This window comes from Macaca fascicularis, chromosome 15, assembly GCF_037993035.2.
Source record: "Macaca fascicularis isolate 582-1 chromosome 15, T2T-MFA8v1.1".
NCBI classification, from domain to species: Eukaryota; Metazoa; Chordata; class Mammalia; order Primates; family Cercopithecidae; genus Macaca; species Macaca fascicularis.
In genome coordinates, this window is record NC_088389.1 from 14,068,287 (window position 1) to 14,083,080 (window position 14,794).

General features: G+C 48.2%; 2 protein-coding genes across 15 annotated transcripts in view; one reads left to right on the plus strand and one right to left on the minus strand.

The window, feature by feature from the left end:
• The window catches only part of USP20 (ubiquitin specific peptidase 20), a 46,338-nt gene extending 41,770 nt beyond the window's left edge, over positions 1–4,568 (minus strand). For 3 of the 14 annotated variants that reach the window (XM_074016277.1, XM_005580641.5, XM_074016275.1), the window contains exon 1: positions 4,521–4,568. The gene's annotated coding sequence lies outside the window, so the exon portion shown is untranslated. Of the gene's footprint in view, positions 1–2,845; positions 3,234–3,933; positions 4,142–4,398 lie in introns of those variants that run through there. The other 11 variants (XM_074016278.1, XM_005580642.5, XM_074016276.1 and 8 more) reach the window with 9 other exon arrangements.
• Positions 4,569–4,738: 170 nt separating this feature from the next.
• On the plus strand, positions 4,739–13,015 carry C15H9orf78 (chromosome 15 C9orf78 homolog). The gene is made up of 9 exons (XM_005580647.4): positions 4,739–4,881; positions 5,259–5,318; positions 6,616–6,667; positions 6,807–6,877; positions 8,328–8,405; positions 9,233–9,430; positions 10,757–10,893; positions 11,001–11,099; positions 12,052–13,015. The coding sequence occupies exons 1-9, from the start codon at positions 4,799–4,801 to the stop codon at positions 12,141–12,143; spliced, it is 870 nt and encodes a 289-aa protein (XP_005580704.1). The 5' UTR covers positions 4,739–4,798; the 3' UTR covers positions 12,144–13,015.
• The last annotated feature ends 1,779 nt before the right edge of the window (positions 13,016–14,794 follow it).

Sequence of the window (14,794 nt, forward strand, 5' to 3'; positions counted from 1 at the left end):
ACTTTTGGCAAAGAGCCCACCATTGCTGGCCCCAGGAGACCTACAAGATGCTTCAGGCTCATAAAGGCAGCTTTCCTTCCCTGAGCCTCCAGGGAGGGGGAAAGTGCCACTCCACCCACAGGCGCAAAGTGGAGGGGCAAGGCCTGAAGAGGGGCAGGGGAGGGACCAGCCAGCACAGCCTGTGGGCCCAGGCAGGCAGCACATCTGGACCTGGCTGCCTCTGGTGCCTGTTACTCATGGTTTCCCAGAGGTCCTGGCTACATCCTCCTCCTCCCAGCAAGGAACCAGTCCCTCAGGATGGGGAGGGTGACACTTCTGGTCCTTCCACCCACACAACGATGCCCACAGTCCTGCCCACGTTGACCCCAACCACATTAGTCATCTCACACCCCCAGCCCTGCATAGGGTGTGTGCCCACCCCCTCCACATTCCCCTCTGGCCCTCACAGCACACAGCCTTTCTCTCCTTCCTGCTGTCTTCACTCCACCTCCACACAACAGCATTCTCCCTAAGTCCCAGACACACCCACCCCTTCCCTTAACCCAGTCCTCACTCGGAGGCCACCATCCTGACTCTGGAAGCAGAGCCCTCAGGCCTCCTCATGCCTCCGCACCTCCACGATCTCTGCTGCCCACACACCTCTGTGTTTCCTCATTGCCCTGCCCACTGCCCCACGGCCCTGAATACTGGAACTGACACTAACATCTTAGTCTGGTGTTCTCACATATGACCTCACTGGGCCCTCACAACCACCCTGGGAGGTGGCAAGGTTCCAAACTAAATCCATCTCCATCACTAACGATGGAGACAACGAGGCTCAGAGAGGTGGAATAACTGGCTGAAGTCACACAGCTACTGAGCTGCAGAGCCATAATTCAAACCCACGACTACCTGCCCTGAGGCCCGTGCTCTGAACGCTCAGCTCCATGATGTCACAAACAGCCCCGGCCAGCCTGGCATGGGGACGACCTTCACCTCCCCAAATCCAAACACGCACACTCCAAGGAAGCTTCCTCACAAAAGCCTCTTCTGAGTCATTCTTCAGAGCATTTTTCTGCTCAGCTTAACTTCCTTCAGTCTAGGATATGACAGTATTTCCCTGCAGCCCAAAGCCTGCTACTGCCCTTTGCTCTGAGCTCTGTCCGGAAGAGTCCCTTAATTGGAGAAGGCATGGGCTTGGGGCTACCCTAGGCTGGAGCCAGTCACTGGCCCAGGTCATTAAAAGCCTCACACTCGGTGGTGAGTAAGCATGAGCTGGAACTCAGTCTTGAAGCTCAGACTGGAAACCTTAGAAAAAACTCATATTAAAGATGCAGAAACTAAGAACTAGGAAAATCATGATTTCTGGGGCCTGAAATCAGATCCTCTCTTTTCAGGCAGCTGGCTTCCCCCACGCAATCTCAGAGTTTAGGGGGGTTTATAAACCATGCATCTTCCCCTTAAGGCAGAACTCTGCTCTGTAAAAACCCTATTGGGTTGTTCTCCAAACCCAGTTTGAGCAGTCATTGATGATAAAATCATCCTTTTGCCAGCGGGCAGCTCTAGTTGCTTCAAACCTAAGTCTTTATAATAATGGAAATTGGCTCTCCTGAAATTTCTATTTATTGAGCCCTGACTGCTCACTGAAGCCAAAGAGCACTGCCACTTTCCTGTCTTTAAATATTTGTTGTTGGCCGGACACAGTGGCTCATACCTGTAATCCCAGCACTTTGGGAGGCAGAGGTGGGTGGATCACTCAAGGTCAGGAATTCGAGACCAGCCTGGCCAATATGGCGAAACCCCGTCTCTACTAAAAATACAAAAATTAGCCAGGTGTGGTGGTGGGGACCTGTAATCCCACCTACTCAGGAGGCTGAGGCAGAAGAAACACTTGAACCTGGGAGGTGGAGGTTGGAGTGACCCAAGATTGCACCACTGCACACCAGCCTGGGTGACCGAGCGAGACTCCATCTCAAAAAAAAAAAAAATTGTTGTCCACTTGCATGGTTTCTCCAAGTTTCCTCCTTCACGCTAATGAGAACCAGTTGGATATCTGTTTGTCTTGCTAAGGTGAAAAGCTAAGAAAAGCCTGGCTCTTTCATCACTATTAAATACCCCACAACCAGGACTTGAGTTCAGGGTGTACCCTCTAAATAAAAGCCTTTATAAAATAAAGATCAAGCTTACAGACCCTCAAACCACCGGGCAGCAACTGGAACCCAAGGCCTATCATTCAATCCACTGCTTTATCTGTCATGTTCCCAACCAAATTCAAACAAGAATGTGCTAATTTTAATTTGCAACTCAACCCTGCCACCCTCCCGGAGGTGATTTCCCTTACCTTGCTCTATTTTTTTCTTTTCCACAGCACTTACCATCTTCTAACACACTTTACATACGTTACTATCAGAACATACACTCAACTAATCAGGGATCTTTTGTCTCTTTTGCTCACTGACTTATTTCAAGCACTTAGAACAGTGCCTGCTTCATATAGTAAATGCTTAGTATCTGTTGAATACATTGCTCCAATAAATACATTTATTGGATACTGACTATAGCTGGGCTGTGAACTGGATCACGTTGCTGGATCCCAAATCCACCTGGATATGAATGCTCCCTGAACCCTGAAACAAGCCAACATTTCATCTGGCTCCAGAAAGCAGCTAGGAAACCAACCTAAACCTAGGATGAATCTACATTTTCTTAAACAACTGAACTCCCAAACAAGACTAAGACCTTGGACTCATCTTTGAACTGCATAGAACCTGTATTTCCGGGAGGGTCCTTTTGAGAGGCAGTCTCATCCTACCCTTAAAAGGGCCCAGTGAGACTTGGGCTGCAGTCTCTTTGCAAAGCCACTTACTGCCAGATTCACAGCTGCCACTTTTTCAGCATTCCTTTTGCTAAACAGCACTCAATTAGATCTGCCACAGCACAGGTGGTGGGTATCACTGGGTCCTCTGGCCTCACGGAGCAAGGGTGGGGGCAGCTCATCTGTACCCTGGGACTTCAGTTGAGGAGGAGGATCCAGAAATGCCCCTGGCCTTCTTGCCCTTTCCTTAGTAGTGTCCAGCACCCACCCCTGGCGGATGGACTGCTTGATGGGCAGATTCAGAGCCACCTCTGAGAGCATGAGAGCTGCCGACGTTGACCCCCGGACTCCTGCAGCAATTCCCAAGAAGCCTCTCCATCATCTGACAGGGACTCCGCATCCAGTGAGTGCAGGTGCATCTGGGTTTGGCTGAACCAGTCTGCAGAGGGCAAGACTTTGAGACTTTAATATGTGGATTTTGACCAAAGATAAAAGGCTGGTGCAAGAAGTCCTGAGTCTACTATTTTTTTTCCAGCCCAAGGAAGAGAAGAACAATCTCAGCGGAGACTGTTCCAGAGAAAACGTAAGGCATTCCAGAAACGCTGCCCTGCTTTGGAATGGTCTTCCAGAAGAGGGAACCCCAAACAGTCCCCATCAGCCCTTCCCCCCAGCCAATGAGATGTAACAGCAGCTGCAGCAGCAGCAGCAAACATCCACTGCACTCGTACTGTGCCAAGCCCTGTGCAAACCGTGCTGCAGAGACTGACCTGCAACCAATTCCTGTTCCACCTCCTAGCTGTGTAACTTGAGGTGCGCACTGCCCCTTGGAGACTCCACATTCTCATTTGTAAAACGAAAACCAATCTACCTCAAAGGATTGCTGGGAGAATTCAATAAGATTATGCTTTGCCCAGGGCCTGCCACATGGTAACTGCTTAGTAAGAGGTAGTTCTCAAAGTAAGGGATGACGCTGAGAAAAGGAAAACTATTGTTACTTAAGGGGTTCTTAAAAGTCCTAGACGCCATTATTTATGCATTTAGGTATTTCCTAAGCGTTTGCTGATACCCGTTTTTCAAATAAACTTTATCCTCACAGTATCTTCGGGGGGGAAAGGGCAGAGGGTAGAGCGACAGACCACCTGACCAAAGGAGGAAAACCAGGCCCGTGAAAGTCCAGGGGGATGGCCAGCCAGCACCGAGGAGGAGCCCCCTGGCTCAAACCCTCCTGCGTGGCTTCAAAACATCAGACGCGCCTCTCCTCGCGGAGAAGCTGGGGGCCATTATTCGCGAGGCGGTCGGCGCTGGGACTCTAATTCAGCACCGCAGCGAAGTGGTCATCTTTTGTTCCTAAAGAAAAAAACGCACGTCAGGGCTCAGAGCCCGAGGAAAGAAAAGTCAGCGCCCGAGACGCGAGACGCCACGCGGATGCTTTCAACGCTAGGTCAGGCCCCGGCAGAAATAAGAGGGGGGCGGCCCTGGTTCTGGAAAAGCCACGAGCCTCCAGTGGGCTCAGAGTGGGGTGCTGGGGCCCAGAGGACCCCCTGGGCGCCGACCGGAGGAGGGGAGAGGGGCGGCGGCGGGCGGGGGTCCCGGGCTCCGCTCACCTGGCCGCAGCGTCTGGCGTACCTGGCGAGGCCAGGCCCTGTCAGCCCGGAGCCGGGCTGGGGTCGCCAATGCTCTGAGAGGCCCGGCCCACAGATGCGGCCGGTGGCGGCCCGGAACTCACCTGCGCTCGCAACCGCGCCACCGCCGCCTGTCAGTCAAGCGCGCCCCCTCCGCTGCGCCGCGCAGGGTTGTGGGGTGGTCTGGCGACGCCCCACCTCCTTCCCTCCGCCGTCCAATCGGAAGAGGCTGACGCCAGGGGAGGGGCCGTGGCCACGCGGGCGGTGCGTGCCGGGGGCGGGGCCAGACGGGTCAGGCGCTCTGACCGCTCTGCGACGCGCCGGAAGCAGCCTGGGCCGCTGCGCAGAGGCGCGGCGGCTGGACGGTTGGGCGATTGTAAACATGCCGGTCGTCCGGAAGATTTTCCGCCGCCGCCGGGGCGACTCGGAGTCAGAGGAAGATGAGCAGGACTCAGAGGAGGTTCGGTGCGTTTGGGGCGGGGCTCCCATGGGCCTGGTAGGAGATAGACTTGCTTGGGGGACTCACCACCGGCTGGGCGCTTCGCTGACATTGTTAACAGCCCGGATGGTGGTTCCTTCTGCGGACGGAGAAATTGAGGCTCAAGTGGTGAGGCCGCGGTCCCAAGCCCGCACAATTGGGAGAGATGCCTCCGGGATGCGCAGTGGCTCTGACTCCCGGTGGGTCTAGGCACAAGGTCGTCCTCTGGACCACTGTGCTGGTGGCTCAGCAGCGGGGCTGGGATGCCATCGAAGGTGCCTTGTTGGCTCTGTTAGCTTTGGATTCCGCGGGGAGTCACTCAGCCTATGCATTGCTCCTCCTTCTTCTTCTTTTTTTTTTAAAGATTAAAACTGGAAGAGACCAGAGAGGTACAGAACTTGAGGAAGAGGCCCAACGGGGTGAGGTGGGTACCACGGCGGGAGGAGGAGGCGGGGACGACAGACACATCCGCGTCCGGGTCGCTGTCGCAAATATCTCCTCAGACGTAGATTCTTCTCTTGAGACACTATACACTTTCCACTGCCCAAATTGGAGAACAGCGTTCTTTGCAAATGTTTAACCGGGACATGCCCTCAGCTGTGCCGTCTTGGGGTGTGCTCCAGAGATCCAGAAACAGGTCACTAACTCGCGTTTTTTCTTAAAACCAGTTAATTGTGAAATGCATATCGATCGTTAAGAGTTTGTATAATTTCGAAAAGTATAGTCAAGACAATAAAAAGCACCCACAATTCTCCATTCCGGAAGTTACCAGTGTTAACATTTTTTTTTCTTGCAAAGCCACCCGAGAATGCCCTGGTATTAATATTTAATACTCTTTCCAATCTGTTATTTTTCTCTCTCTCTCTTTCTCAGATTGTGAACAACTTTCAATATACTTTTATTCCCTGTTCTTTTCAACTCATTATGACATTGTGGGCATTCACCCATATTGTGGAGTATTTTTCAGAAAACCTTCTTAATGGCTGCATAATATTCCACCAGATGTGTGTATCGTAATTTGTTAACAAATCCCCTATTTTGGGACGTGTAGGTGATTTTGTAAATTTTTCCTATCAAATAAGGTTGCAGTGGATATTCTTTTAAATTTATCTTGGCACGGTGGCTCACGCCTGTAATCCCAGCACTTTGGGAGGCCGAGGCGGGCGGATCACAAGGTCAGGAGATTGAGACCATCCTGGCTAACAAGGTGAAACCCCGCCTCTACTAAAAATACAAAAAATTAGCTGGGCGTGGTGGCGGGCGCCTGTAGTCCCAGCTGCTCGGGAGGCTGAGGCAGGAGAGTGGCGTGAACCCGGGAGGCGGAGCTTGCAAAGTGAGCAGAGATCGCGCCACTGCACTCCAGCCTAGGCAACAGAGCGAGACTCCGTCTCAATTAAAAAAAAAAAAAATTTATCTTTAGCTGCACTTTCCATGATGAGAGTATCTTAGAAATGAGATTTCCGGGCCAAGAGAATGCCAAATGGCTTTACAGGAGAGTGGGAAAGCGTACCACTTCACCACCAGCCCACCCTTCTTCCAGCATGTACGGTGCTTGTTGAGCCCTGTTTTATGCTTATAGGCTTTTCCAGCCGGCTTGCCTGCCCACCCCTCAAATCCCACCCTTGCACTAATGTTGCAATCCACATACCTGAGAGGGTTCCTCCTCATCTCTGAATTATGCCATTTCTCTCTCTCCCTCTCCTGTTTTTGGTTTTGCTCAGTGCTGTGGCCCTGCTGGTGGGAGAGAAGGTACAAGAGGAGACAACTCTAGTGGTAAGTTACGGGGTCTTCCCTGGGTAGCGATGGCAGCCCTCCCTGCAGTGCTCTTCAGTGAGTGAATGTGCTTTACAGAAAACAAATTCCACTACCATTTATTTAGATGCTTCCTCTTCACTGTGTTTGCTTTCCGCAGGATGATCCCTTTCAGATGAAGACAGGTGGTATGGTGGATATGAAGAAACTGAAGGAAAGGGGCAAAGATAAGTAAGTGCAGGACAGGCTTATAAGCAAATTCACCTTTAGCCACTGCCTGGGTCTAGGTTCCCTCAGAGAGCTGAGGCCTGTAGCAGCAGCATTAGTGGGACATCTTGAAGCAGGTTTTGTGCTTTGCAAAGGGTATGTTATTTAAAAACAAAGAAAGCAGAAAGTCTTTAAAAGTTAACTTAGAGCCAAGCTGGTAGACTCCTTTTGTAAAAGTGTGTTGTAGGCATGATGTCTGATGCCTATAATCCCAACACTTTGGGAGGCTGAGGCTAGCTTGAGTCCAGGAGTTTAAGACCAGCCTGGGCAACATAGTGAGACCCCTGTCTCTACAAAAAAAAAGGAAATACATGTACATATATATGTACACACACGTACATGTGTACATGTATATATGTGTGTGTGTGTGTATATATCTCTGGGTGTGGTGGCATGTGCCCGTAGTCCCAGTTACTCAGGAAATTAAAGTGGGAGAATTGCTTGAGTCAGGGAGATTGAGGCTAGAGTGAGCTGTGATCACACCACTGCACTCCAGCCTGGGTGACAGAGAAAGACCCTGTCTCAAAAAAATAAAATAAGTGAACCCATGGGGGAAGTTTCATATAAAAACAATTAACAAAAATAATACATTCCGGCCAGCTGTGGTGATTCATGCCTGTAATGCCAGCACTTCGGGAGGCTGAGGCAGGCAGATTACCTGAGGTCAGGAGTTCGAGACCAGCCTGACCGATATGGTGAAACACTGTCTCTTTTAAAAATACAAAAGTTAGCCTGGCGTTGTGGTGGGCGCCCGTAATCCCAGCTACTCAGGAGGCTGAGGCAGGAGAATTGCTTGAACTCGGGAGGCAGAGGTTGCAGTGAGCTGACATCACGCCACTGTACTCCAGCCTGGGCGACAGAGTGAGACTCCATGTCAATAAATAAATAAAACATTCAAATGATTCAAAAGTTTAAAAAATAAAAGTACACTGTGTACTTTTGTGACAACTATATAGCATTTATATTGAATTAGGTATTAAAAGTAATCTAGAGATGATTTAAAGCAGATGGTAGTATGTGCCTAGATTAGATGCAGATATTACACTATTTTATATAAGGGACTTGGTAGTATGTGTGTAGATTAGATGCAGATATTACACTATTTTATATAAGGGACTTTACTATCTGCAGATTTCGGTATCCTTGAGGGGCACTAGAACCAATCGCCCATGGATACCTAAGAATAAGTGTATCCACTCAATCCTTGGAGGTATCACTAGCAGCCAACAGTTTGCTTGCATATATTTCTAGAGTTTCTTTCATTTACATATTATACTATAGCATTTTTTTTTTTTTTGCCAACTGTAAATAGTATATTATAAATGCTTGTGTCTTTGTTTTCTTCTTAGAACATAAAACTCAGCCTCACTGAGTTGTGACTTGAAAGCTCTGCCTCATTGTTCTCTCCCTTCAGGATCAGTGAAGAGGAGGACCTGCACCTGGGGACATCGTTTTCTGCAGAAACCAACAGACGGGATGAGGATGCAGACATGTAAGTGTCAGTCTGTTTGGCTGTGAGCAATTGGGGCTGGACCCCAGTCAGAGTCCAAGATATTTAGTCAATAGATGACGTTTCTAGAATTTTCTAGATGTCAAAGTTGGCCCCTCTCTTTCTACCTCCCAGCTTAAGAACTTTGAAAACCTCTTAAAAGGTCTTTTCAGGCTGGGCACGGTGGCTCTCGCCTATAATCCCAGCACTTTGGGAGGCTGAGGCAGGCGGATCACCTGAGGTGGGGAGTTCGAGACCAGACTGACCAACATGGAGAAACCCTGTCCCTAATGAAAATACAAAATTAGCCGGGTGTGGTGGTGGGCACCTGTAATCCCAGCTACTCAGGAGGCTGAGGCAAGAGAATTGCTTGAACCCGGGAGGTGGAGGTTGTAGTAAGCCGAGATCTTGCCATCGCGCTCCAGCCTGGGCAACAAGAGTGAAACTCCGTCTCCAAAAACAAAAAATAAAACTTCTTTTCAAAGGTGGTTTCATGACTAGTAATATTTCCCCAAAACATTGCAGGGATAAAACATGGACTTGCCCACTTTTTATTTAGCCAGCAAAGCTATTGGCAAACTATCATCTTTCTGTCTTTAAAGAACCTGTACATCGTAACACCAATAGATTAGTGGGACATAACCTCATAGGTTGGTGCTGCTTTAAGTGGAAAATTTCTAACTTGATGAAAAAACTCAAGTTATTTTGTATTTTTCTTGTTTCTCCATGGACCGTCACTGGTCTGTGGGCCAGTGTTGGGGACCGCTAATTTAGAGGATACCTGGTATGTTTCCTGCCCCTCCCTGAGGCCTGTGGGTTTCTCACTTCAGGATGAAGTACATTGAGACAGAGCTAAAGAAGAGGAAAGGGATCGTGGAACATGAGGAACAGAAAGTTAAGCCAAAGAATGCAGAGGATTGTCTTTATGAACTTCCCGAAAACATCCGTGTTTCCTCAGCAAAGAAGACCGAGGAAATGCTTTCCAACCAGATGCTGAGTGGCATTCCTGAGGTGGACCTGGGCATCGAGTATGTTTGAGACCCATAGGCAGAAGACACAGTGCTTTCCAGTTAAAAGTTATGGGGGACAGGCCAGGCACGGTGGCTCATGTCTGTAATCCCAGCACTTTGGGAGGCTGAGGTGGGTGGATCACAAGGTCAGGAGTTCAAGACCAGCCTGGCCAAGATGGTGGAACCCCGTCTCTACTAAAAATACAAAAATTAGCCGGGCATGGTGGCAGGCACCTGTAATCCCAGCTATTTGGGAGACTGAGGCAGGAAATGGCTTGAACCCGGGAGGTGGAGGTTGCGGTGAGCCAAGATCATGCCACTGCACTCCAGTCTGGCGACAGAATGAGACTCTATTTCAAAAGAAAAAAAAATTTATGAGAGACAGGTGTGGTAGCTTACGCCTATAATCCCAGTACTTGGGAGGCCAAGGCAGGAGGATCACGTGAGGCCAGGAGACCAGCCTGAGAAACATAGACTCCTGTCTCTACAAAAAATTCAAAAAATTAGCTGGGCTCTCACTTGAGCTCAGAGTTGAGGCTACAGTGAGCCATGATTGCACCACTGCACACCAGCCTGGGTGACAGAGTAAGACCCTGTCTTTTTTTTTTTTTTTTTTTTTTTAAAAAAAAGGTTAGACATGGTGATTTGTGCCTGTTATCCTAGCTCTTTGGGAGGCAAAGGTGGAAGGATCACTTGAGCCCAGGAGTTCGAGACCAGCCTGGGCAGTGTAGTGAGACCCCATGTTCTTATCTGTGTTCTTAGAATCCTACAAATACAAACGAGATTGTCTCTGGCAGGTTGTTGCTAGAAGTTTTGCTGAAGGCTTGGCCAGAGTAGTAAGGGCCCCTGGCTGCTGAAAGCAGAAGTGGTTCTTTAGCCTCTGTTGACAGCTGTATCAGGCCCTTTATTCTTCTGTTTTCTTCTAGCAGGGGCCATGTTAAAGGCTCACCCACCCCTTCTCCCTATGATCCTTCTTAAAACAAAATATCCACTTTAAAAGGGAATTGTCATGAAAGAAGTGCAATTGTCAGAATAATCTTTTGGTACAGTAGAAAGTTGGGAAACTTCTAGGCTCTTTTCCGGCCTTGCAAACTTTGAGCCTTAAGCATTTTACTTCTCTGAAACTCAATTTGCTCTTGATCAGAAGAGCAGAGTAACTGTGGTTCTCTGACGGCCGTGAGAGTTCCGTGAGAATGTGACTACAAGTGTGATTGGTAAACTGGAGAGCTGTGTCCCAGGACACATGATTTTCTTATGTCCTGCTGGGCTGCCAGCCTCACCACTCACATCTGAGTAGTAAGGTGCTACCATCTTCTAAGTGGTATGGTTTCTTTCTCTCCATAGTGCTAAAATTAAAAATATAATTTCCACGGAGGATGCCAAGGCCCGTCTGCTGGCAGAGCAGCAGAACAAGAAGAAAGACAGCGAGACCTCCTTCGTGCCTACCAACATGGCCGTGAATTACGTGCAGCACAACAGATGTAAGCCCCTCAGGGAGAGCGGTCTTGTCCCCTTTCCCTTATTTGGGCTGAGGTCCCTAGGAACCTCATGTTCCGTCTAATGTGTCCCCTGGTCTCTTTGGGTCCAGTTTATCATGAAGAGCTCAACGCACCCATCCGGAGAAACAAAGAAGAGCCCAAGGCCCGGCCCTTGAGAGTAGGCGACACGGAGAAGCCAGAGCCTGAGCGTGAGTGCAACAAAGGCCCCGGGGCTGCCTGGAGTGCTCAGCTCTGTGGGGGCCCATGGAGGCAGGGTGCAGCGGGGGACAGTGTGGAGGTTGGCACTGAAGCTGGGGCATCTGGGTTCCAGTCCATGCTCTGGACCATGACTATGTGCCTTCCCCTTTCTAAGCCTCAGTTTCCTCATGGGAATCCTAATAGAACCTACCTGTGTTAGGATTGCTCTGAGAATTCAGTATCAAGCATACAATCTCATATTCTCAAGCACAGTAGAGACTCAAGAAGTCAGAAAATTTCAGTAAGGACAAATAAAAGCTACTCATAAGGTTAGCTGAGTGCAGTGCCTCACACTTGTAGTCTCAGCTGCTGGGGAAGCTGGGGCAGGAGGATCGCTTGAGACTGAGAGTTCAAGGCTGCAGTGAGCTATGATTGGACGACTACACTCTAGCCTGTGTGACAGAGTGAGACCACATCTTTTTTTTTTAAAGAAAAGAAAAAGGTATTGGCCAGGCTCGGTGGCCTACGCCTATAATCCCAGCACTTTGGGAGCTAAGGCAGGCAGATCACCTAAGGTCAGGAGTTCAAGACCAGCCTGGCTAACATGGTGAAACCCCGTCTCTACTAAAAATACAAAAATTAGCCAGGCATCGTGGCAGGTGCCTGTAATCCCAGCTACTCAGGAGGCTGAGGCAAGAGAATCGCTTGAACCCGGGAGTTGGAGGTTGCAGTGAGCTTAGATCATGCCATTACACTCTAGCCTGGGCAACAGGGTGAGACTCCATCTCAAAATAAGAAGAAAAAGACAAATAAGTGTCTACGGAGGCCCTACTATGTTCACTGGGTTAGGCGCTGGGGCTCCTGTGGGGAAGGAAACAGGCAGTTGTCTTTGCCTACCTGGAGTAAAGTCTAGCAGTGGGTTCCAGCATGGCAAGCCACCTTTCCTGTTCTTTTCCTTCTCAGGGTCCCCTCCTAACCGCAAGCGTCCTGCTAACGAGAAGGCAACTGATGACTATCATTATGAGAAGTTCAAGAAAATGAATAGGCGGTACTGAGCTGTGCAGAGTGGGATGTAAATAGCGCCTTCCTCTCCCTATATCCCTCCCGTGAAACATGGCTTCCTGGCCGGGCATGGTGGCTCAGGCCTGTAATCCCAGCACTTTGGGAGGCAGAGGTGGGCGGATCACCTGAGGTCGGGAGTTTGAGACCAGCCTGACAAACATGGAGAAACCCTGTCTCTACTAAAAACACAAAAAAGTTAGCCGGGCATGGTGGCACATGCCTGTAATCCCAGCTACTCGGGAAGCTGAGGCAGAAAAATCACTTGAACCCGAGAGGCAGAGGTTGCGGTGAGCCGAGATTGCACCATTGCACTCTAGCCTGGGCAACAAGAGCAAAACTGTCTCAAAAAAAAAGAAAAGAAAAAGGGCTTCCTGGACAGAGCATGCTCATTTGCTAGCGAACAGTTCCAGAAACAGACCCTATTGGTCCTTCTGCTTACCTGCTGGATTTTTCAGGCACTAAATTTATAACTTTTTGAAACAAAACAATGTGTAATTTTCCATTTGGGGGCAAACTCTATTCTTGTGAGCATTATTAAATCTTGTTTGTAAATATATTGTCTTTTAATATTTGCTCTGGGTCAGGAAGAAACTGTTCACGGTGTGATAATACCCTTTAGATTGTGCTTTCATTATTATAGATGCATCGTGTCTTCTGCTTTCACGTATCTGGGATGGGGTCAGACATGCATCCTCCATTGATTAGAGTGGGTCCAACTGACAGAAAAATCTAGGATGAGATCAGAAGGATACTGGTGTTTTCTGACTTTTACAAAATTACTTGTTTGTTTTCATTTAAAAAAAAGCATAAACTATGTTTCTTATTACTATTAGAATTGAATTATTAAATTTCAAAATGAATCTAACCATATTGTTTGTATTATGTTTCCTTATACCAACATCAGGTAATGTTTTCAAAGCCCATGGTTTGGGTAGCTAAATGTAAAATTGAATTACTGAGATGGATTTTCTCATTTATTTCAAATGTCATAGACGTGCTGCAACCTGCTAACTGTCAAGTACCTTCTTACCTGTGCCCTCATTTTTCCTGAGGCATCCACATGGTCCGGAAGAGGAAAGAGCAGATTGGCTGACTTACGGGCGGAGTTAGAGCAAGTATTGTGGTTATGGTGGTTTGGCCCAGGAGTCACATCTGAGCCCAGCTCACAGCTTACTAATTGTGTCCTTGGACAGATCCTTTTCACTCTTAGCCTCAGTTTTCTCATCTGTAAAGTGGAGACTTTTTTGTCCTCCTCCACTTGAATGTGGTCAGTGAAGGCAGGAACCATGTATGCCTAATTTTTAAATTTGAAACCCCAGGGCATAGCCCACAATCTGACACATAGGCAGCCCTCAAAACTGTGAATGATCCCTATAGTGTCTGGCTTGTAACAAATGCACAAAAGTATTATTTGAAATCCAATATGAAAAGTTGAACCTTAAAAAATATTTTCAGGATATTTCAACTAGCATTTAACAGGTCCCAACGATGTACAGGCGTAACCCAAGATGAATACTAAAGGCCTAGCACATCTGGCACACAGCAACGCAACACGTGTTTATGGGATGAACAGGCAAATAAGTGGATGATCAACAGTTCTCACTTGCCAGAGTTCCCTTTGCTGGAAAATGAGTAATCTTTTACCCAGCTTAAAAGTGGCCACCAGATGGAGGGAGCCAGGTCTCTCACTGTTGGGGTGGGAATTCACAGATAAGCAAGGGGAGGAGGCTCCAATGATCCGTGTAATGGATTAGAGTTGGAGATGTCAGCATGAGCTCATGTTTAGCTTAATATAAGTACAGATGTTTACCTAGAAATATTTATAGATATGTGTGTGTGTTTAATAGTATATACACACATTTTTTTGTTCTGTCAGCTGAGACTGCCTGAAAGAAATGACATCTCAGCAAGAAGCACACCTAGCACCCAGAGCTTGGTTTCTTTCTTTTTTTTTTTTTTTTTTTTTTTTTTTGAGATGGAGTCTCGCTGTCACCCAGGCTGGAGTGCAGTGGCATGATCTCGGCTCACTGTAACCTCCACCTCCTGAGTTCAAGGAATTCTGTTTCAGCCTCCTGCATAACTGGGACTATAGGCACATGCCACCATGCCCAGCTAATTATTTTGTATTTTCAGTAGAGATGGGGTTTCACCATATTGGTCAGGCTGATCCCAAACTCTTGATCTCAGGTGATCCACCTGCCTCAGCCTCCCAAAGTGCTGGATTACAGGCACGAGCCACCATGCCCAGCCAGTTTGTAATGCCATTCTACAATGAAAGGAATCAGGGTTCCTCGTAGAAATAGGATTCTGGGACGGGGGCAGGAAATATACAAGATGAGCCTGGAGCATCCTGTAGTGGCAGAAAGGAAAGAAGCACTCAAACCCAAATAAACTGGTATACACTGGGTGTAGGTCAAAGGAACACAAAGAACCACTTAAATTCCCCGTGGCCAAAATGAGAACAATTTGAGAAAAAAAAAAATTAGTACTGTATTATAACACAAAGGATAAAATAACAATGGTCCATACTGATATAAATGATTGAATACATGGGGGAGAAAAAACAAATCTCCCATGCAGAATTCCAGATAATCTCTGCAGATACTCTGCTCCCAAGGAGGTGGAGCAAAATCCCTAACTCCTT

Excerpts from the sequence above, each read along its gene's own strand:
- C15H9orf78 (XM_005580647.4), top strand. The coding sequence starts at position 4,799 with ATGCCGGTCGTCCGGAAGATTTTCCGCCGCCGCCGGGGCGACTCGGAG. Across the intron at positions 6,668-6,806 it reads AAGAGGAGACAACTCTAGTG|GATGATCCCTTTCAGATGAA; the intron begins GTAAGTTACGGG and ends TGCTTTCCGCAG. Across the intron at positions 11,100-12,051 it reads GGAGAAGCCAGAGCCTGAGC|GGTCCCCTCCTAACCGCAAG; the intron begins GTGAGTGCAACA and ends TTTCCTTCTCAG.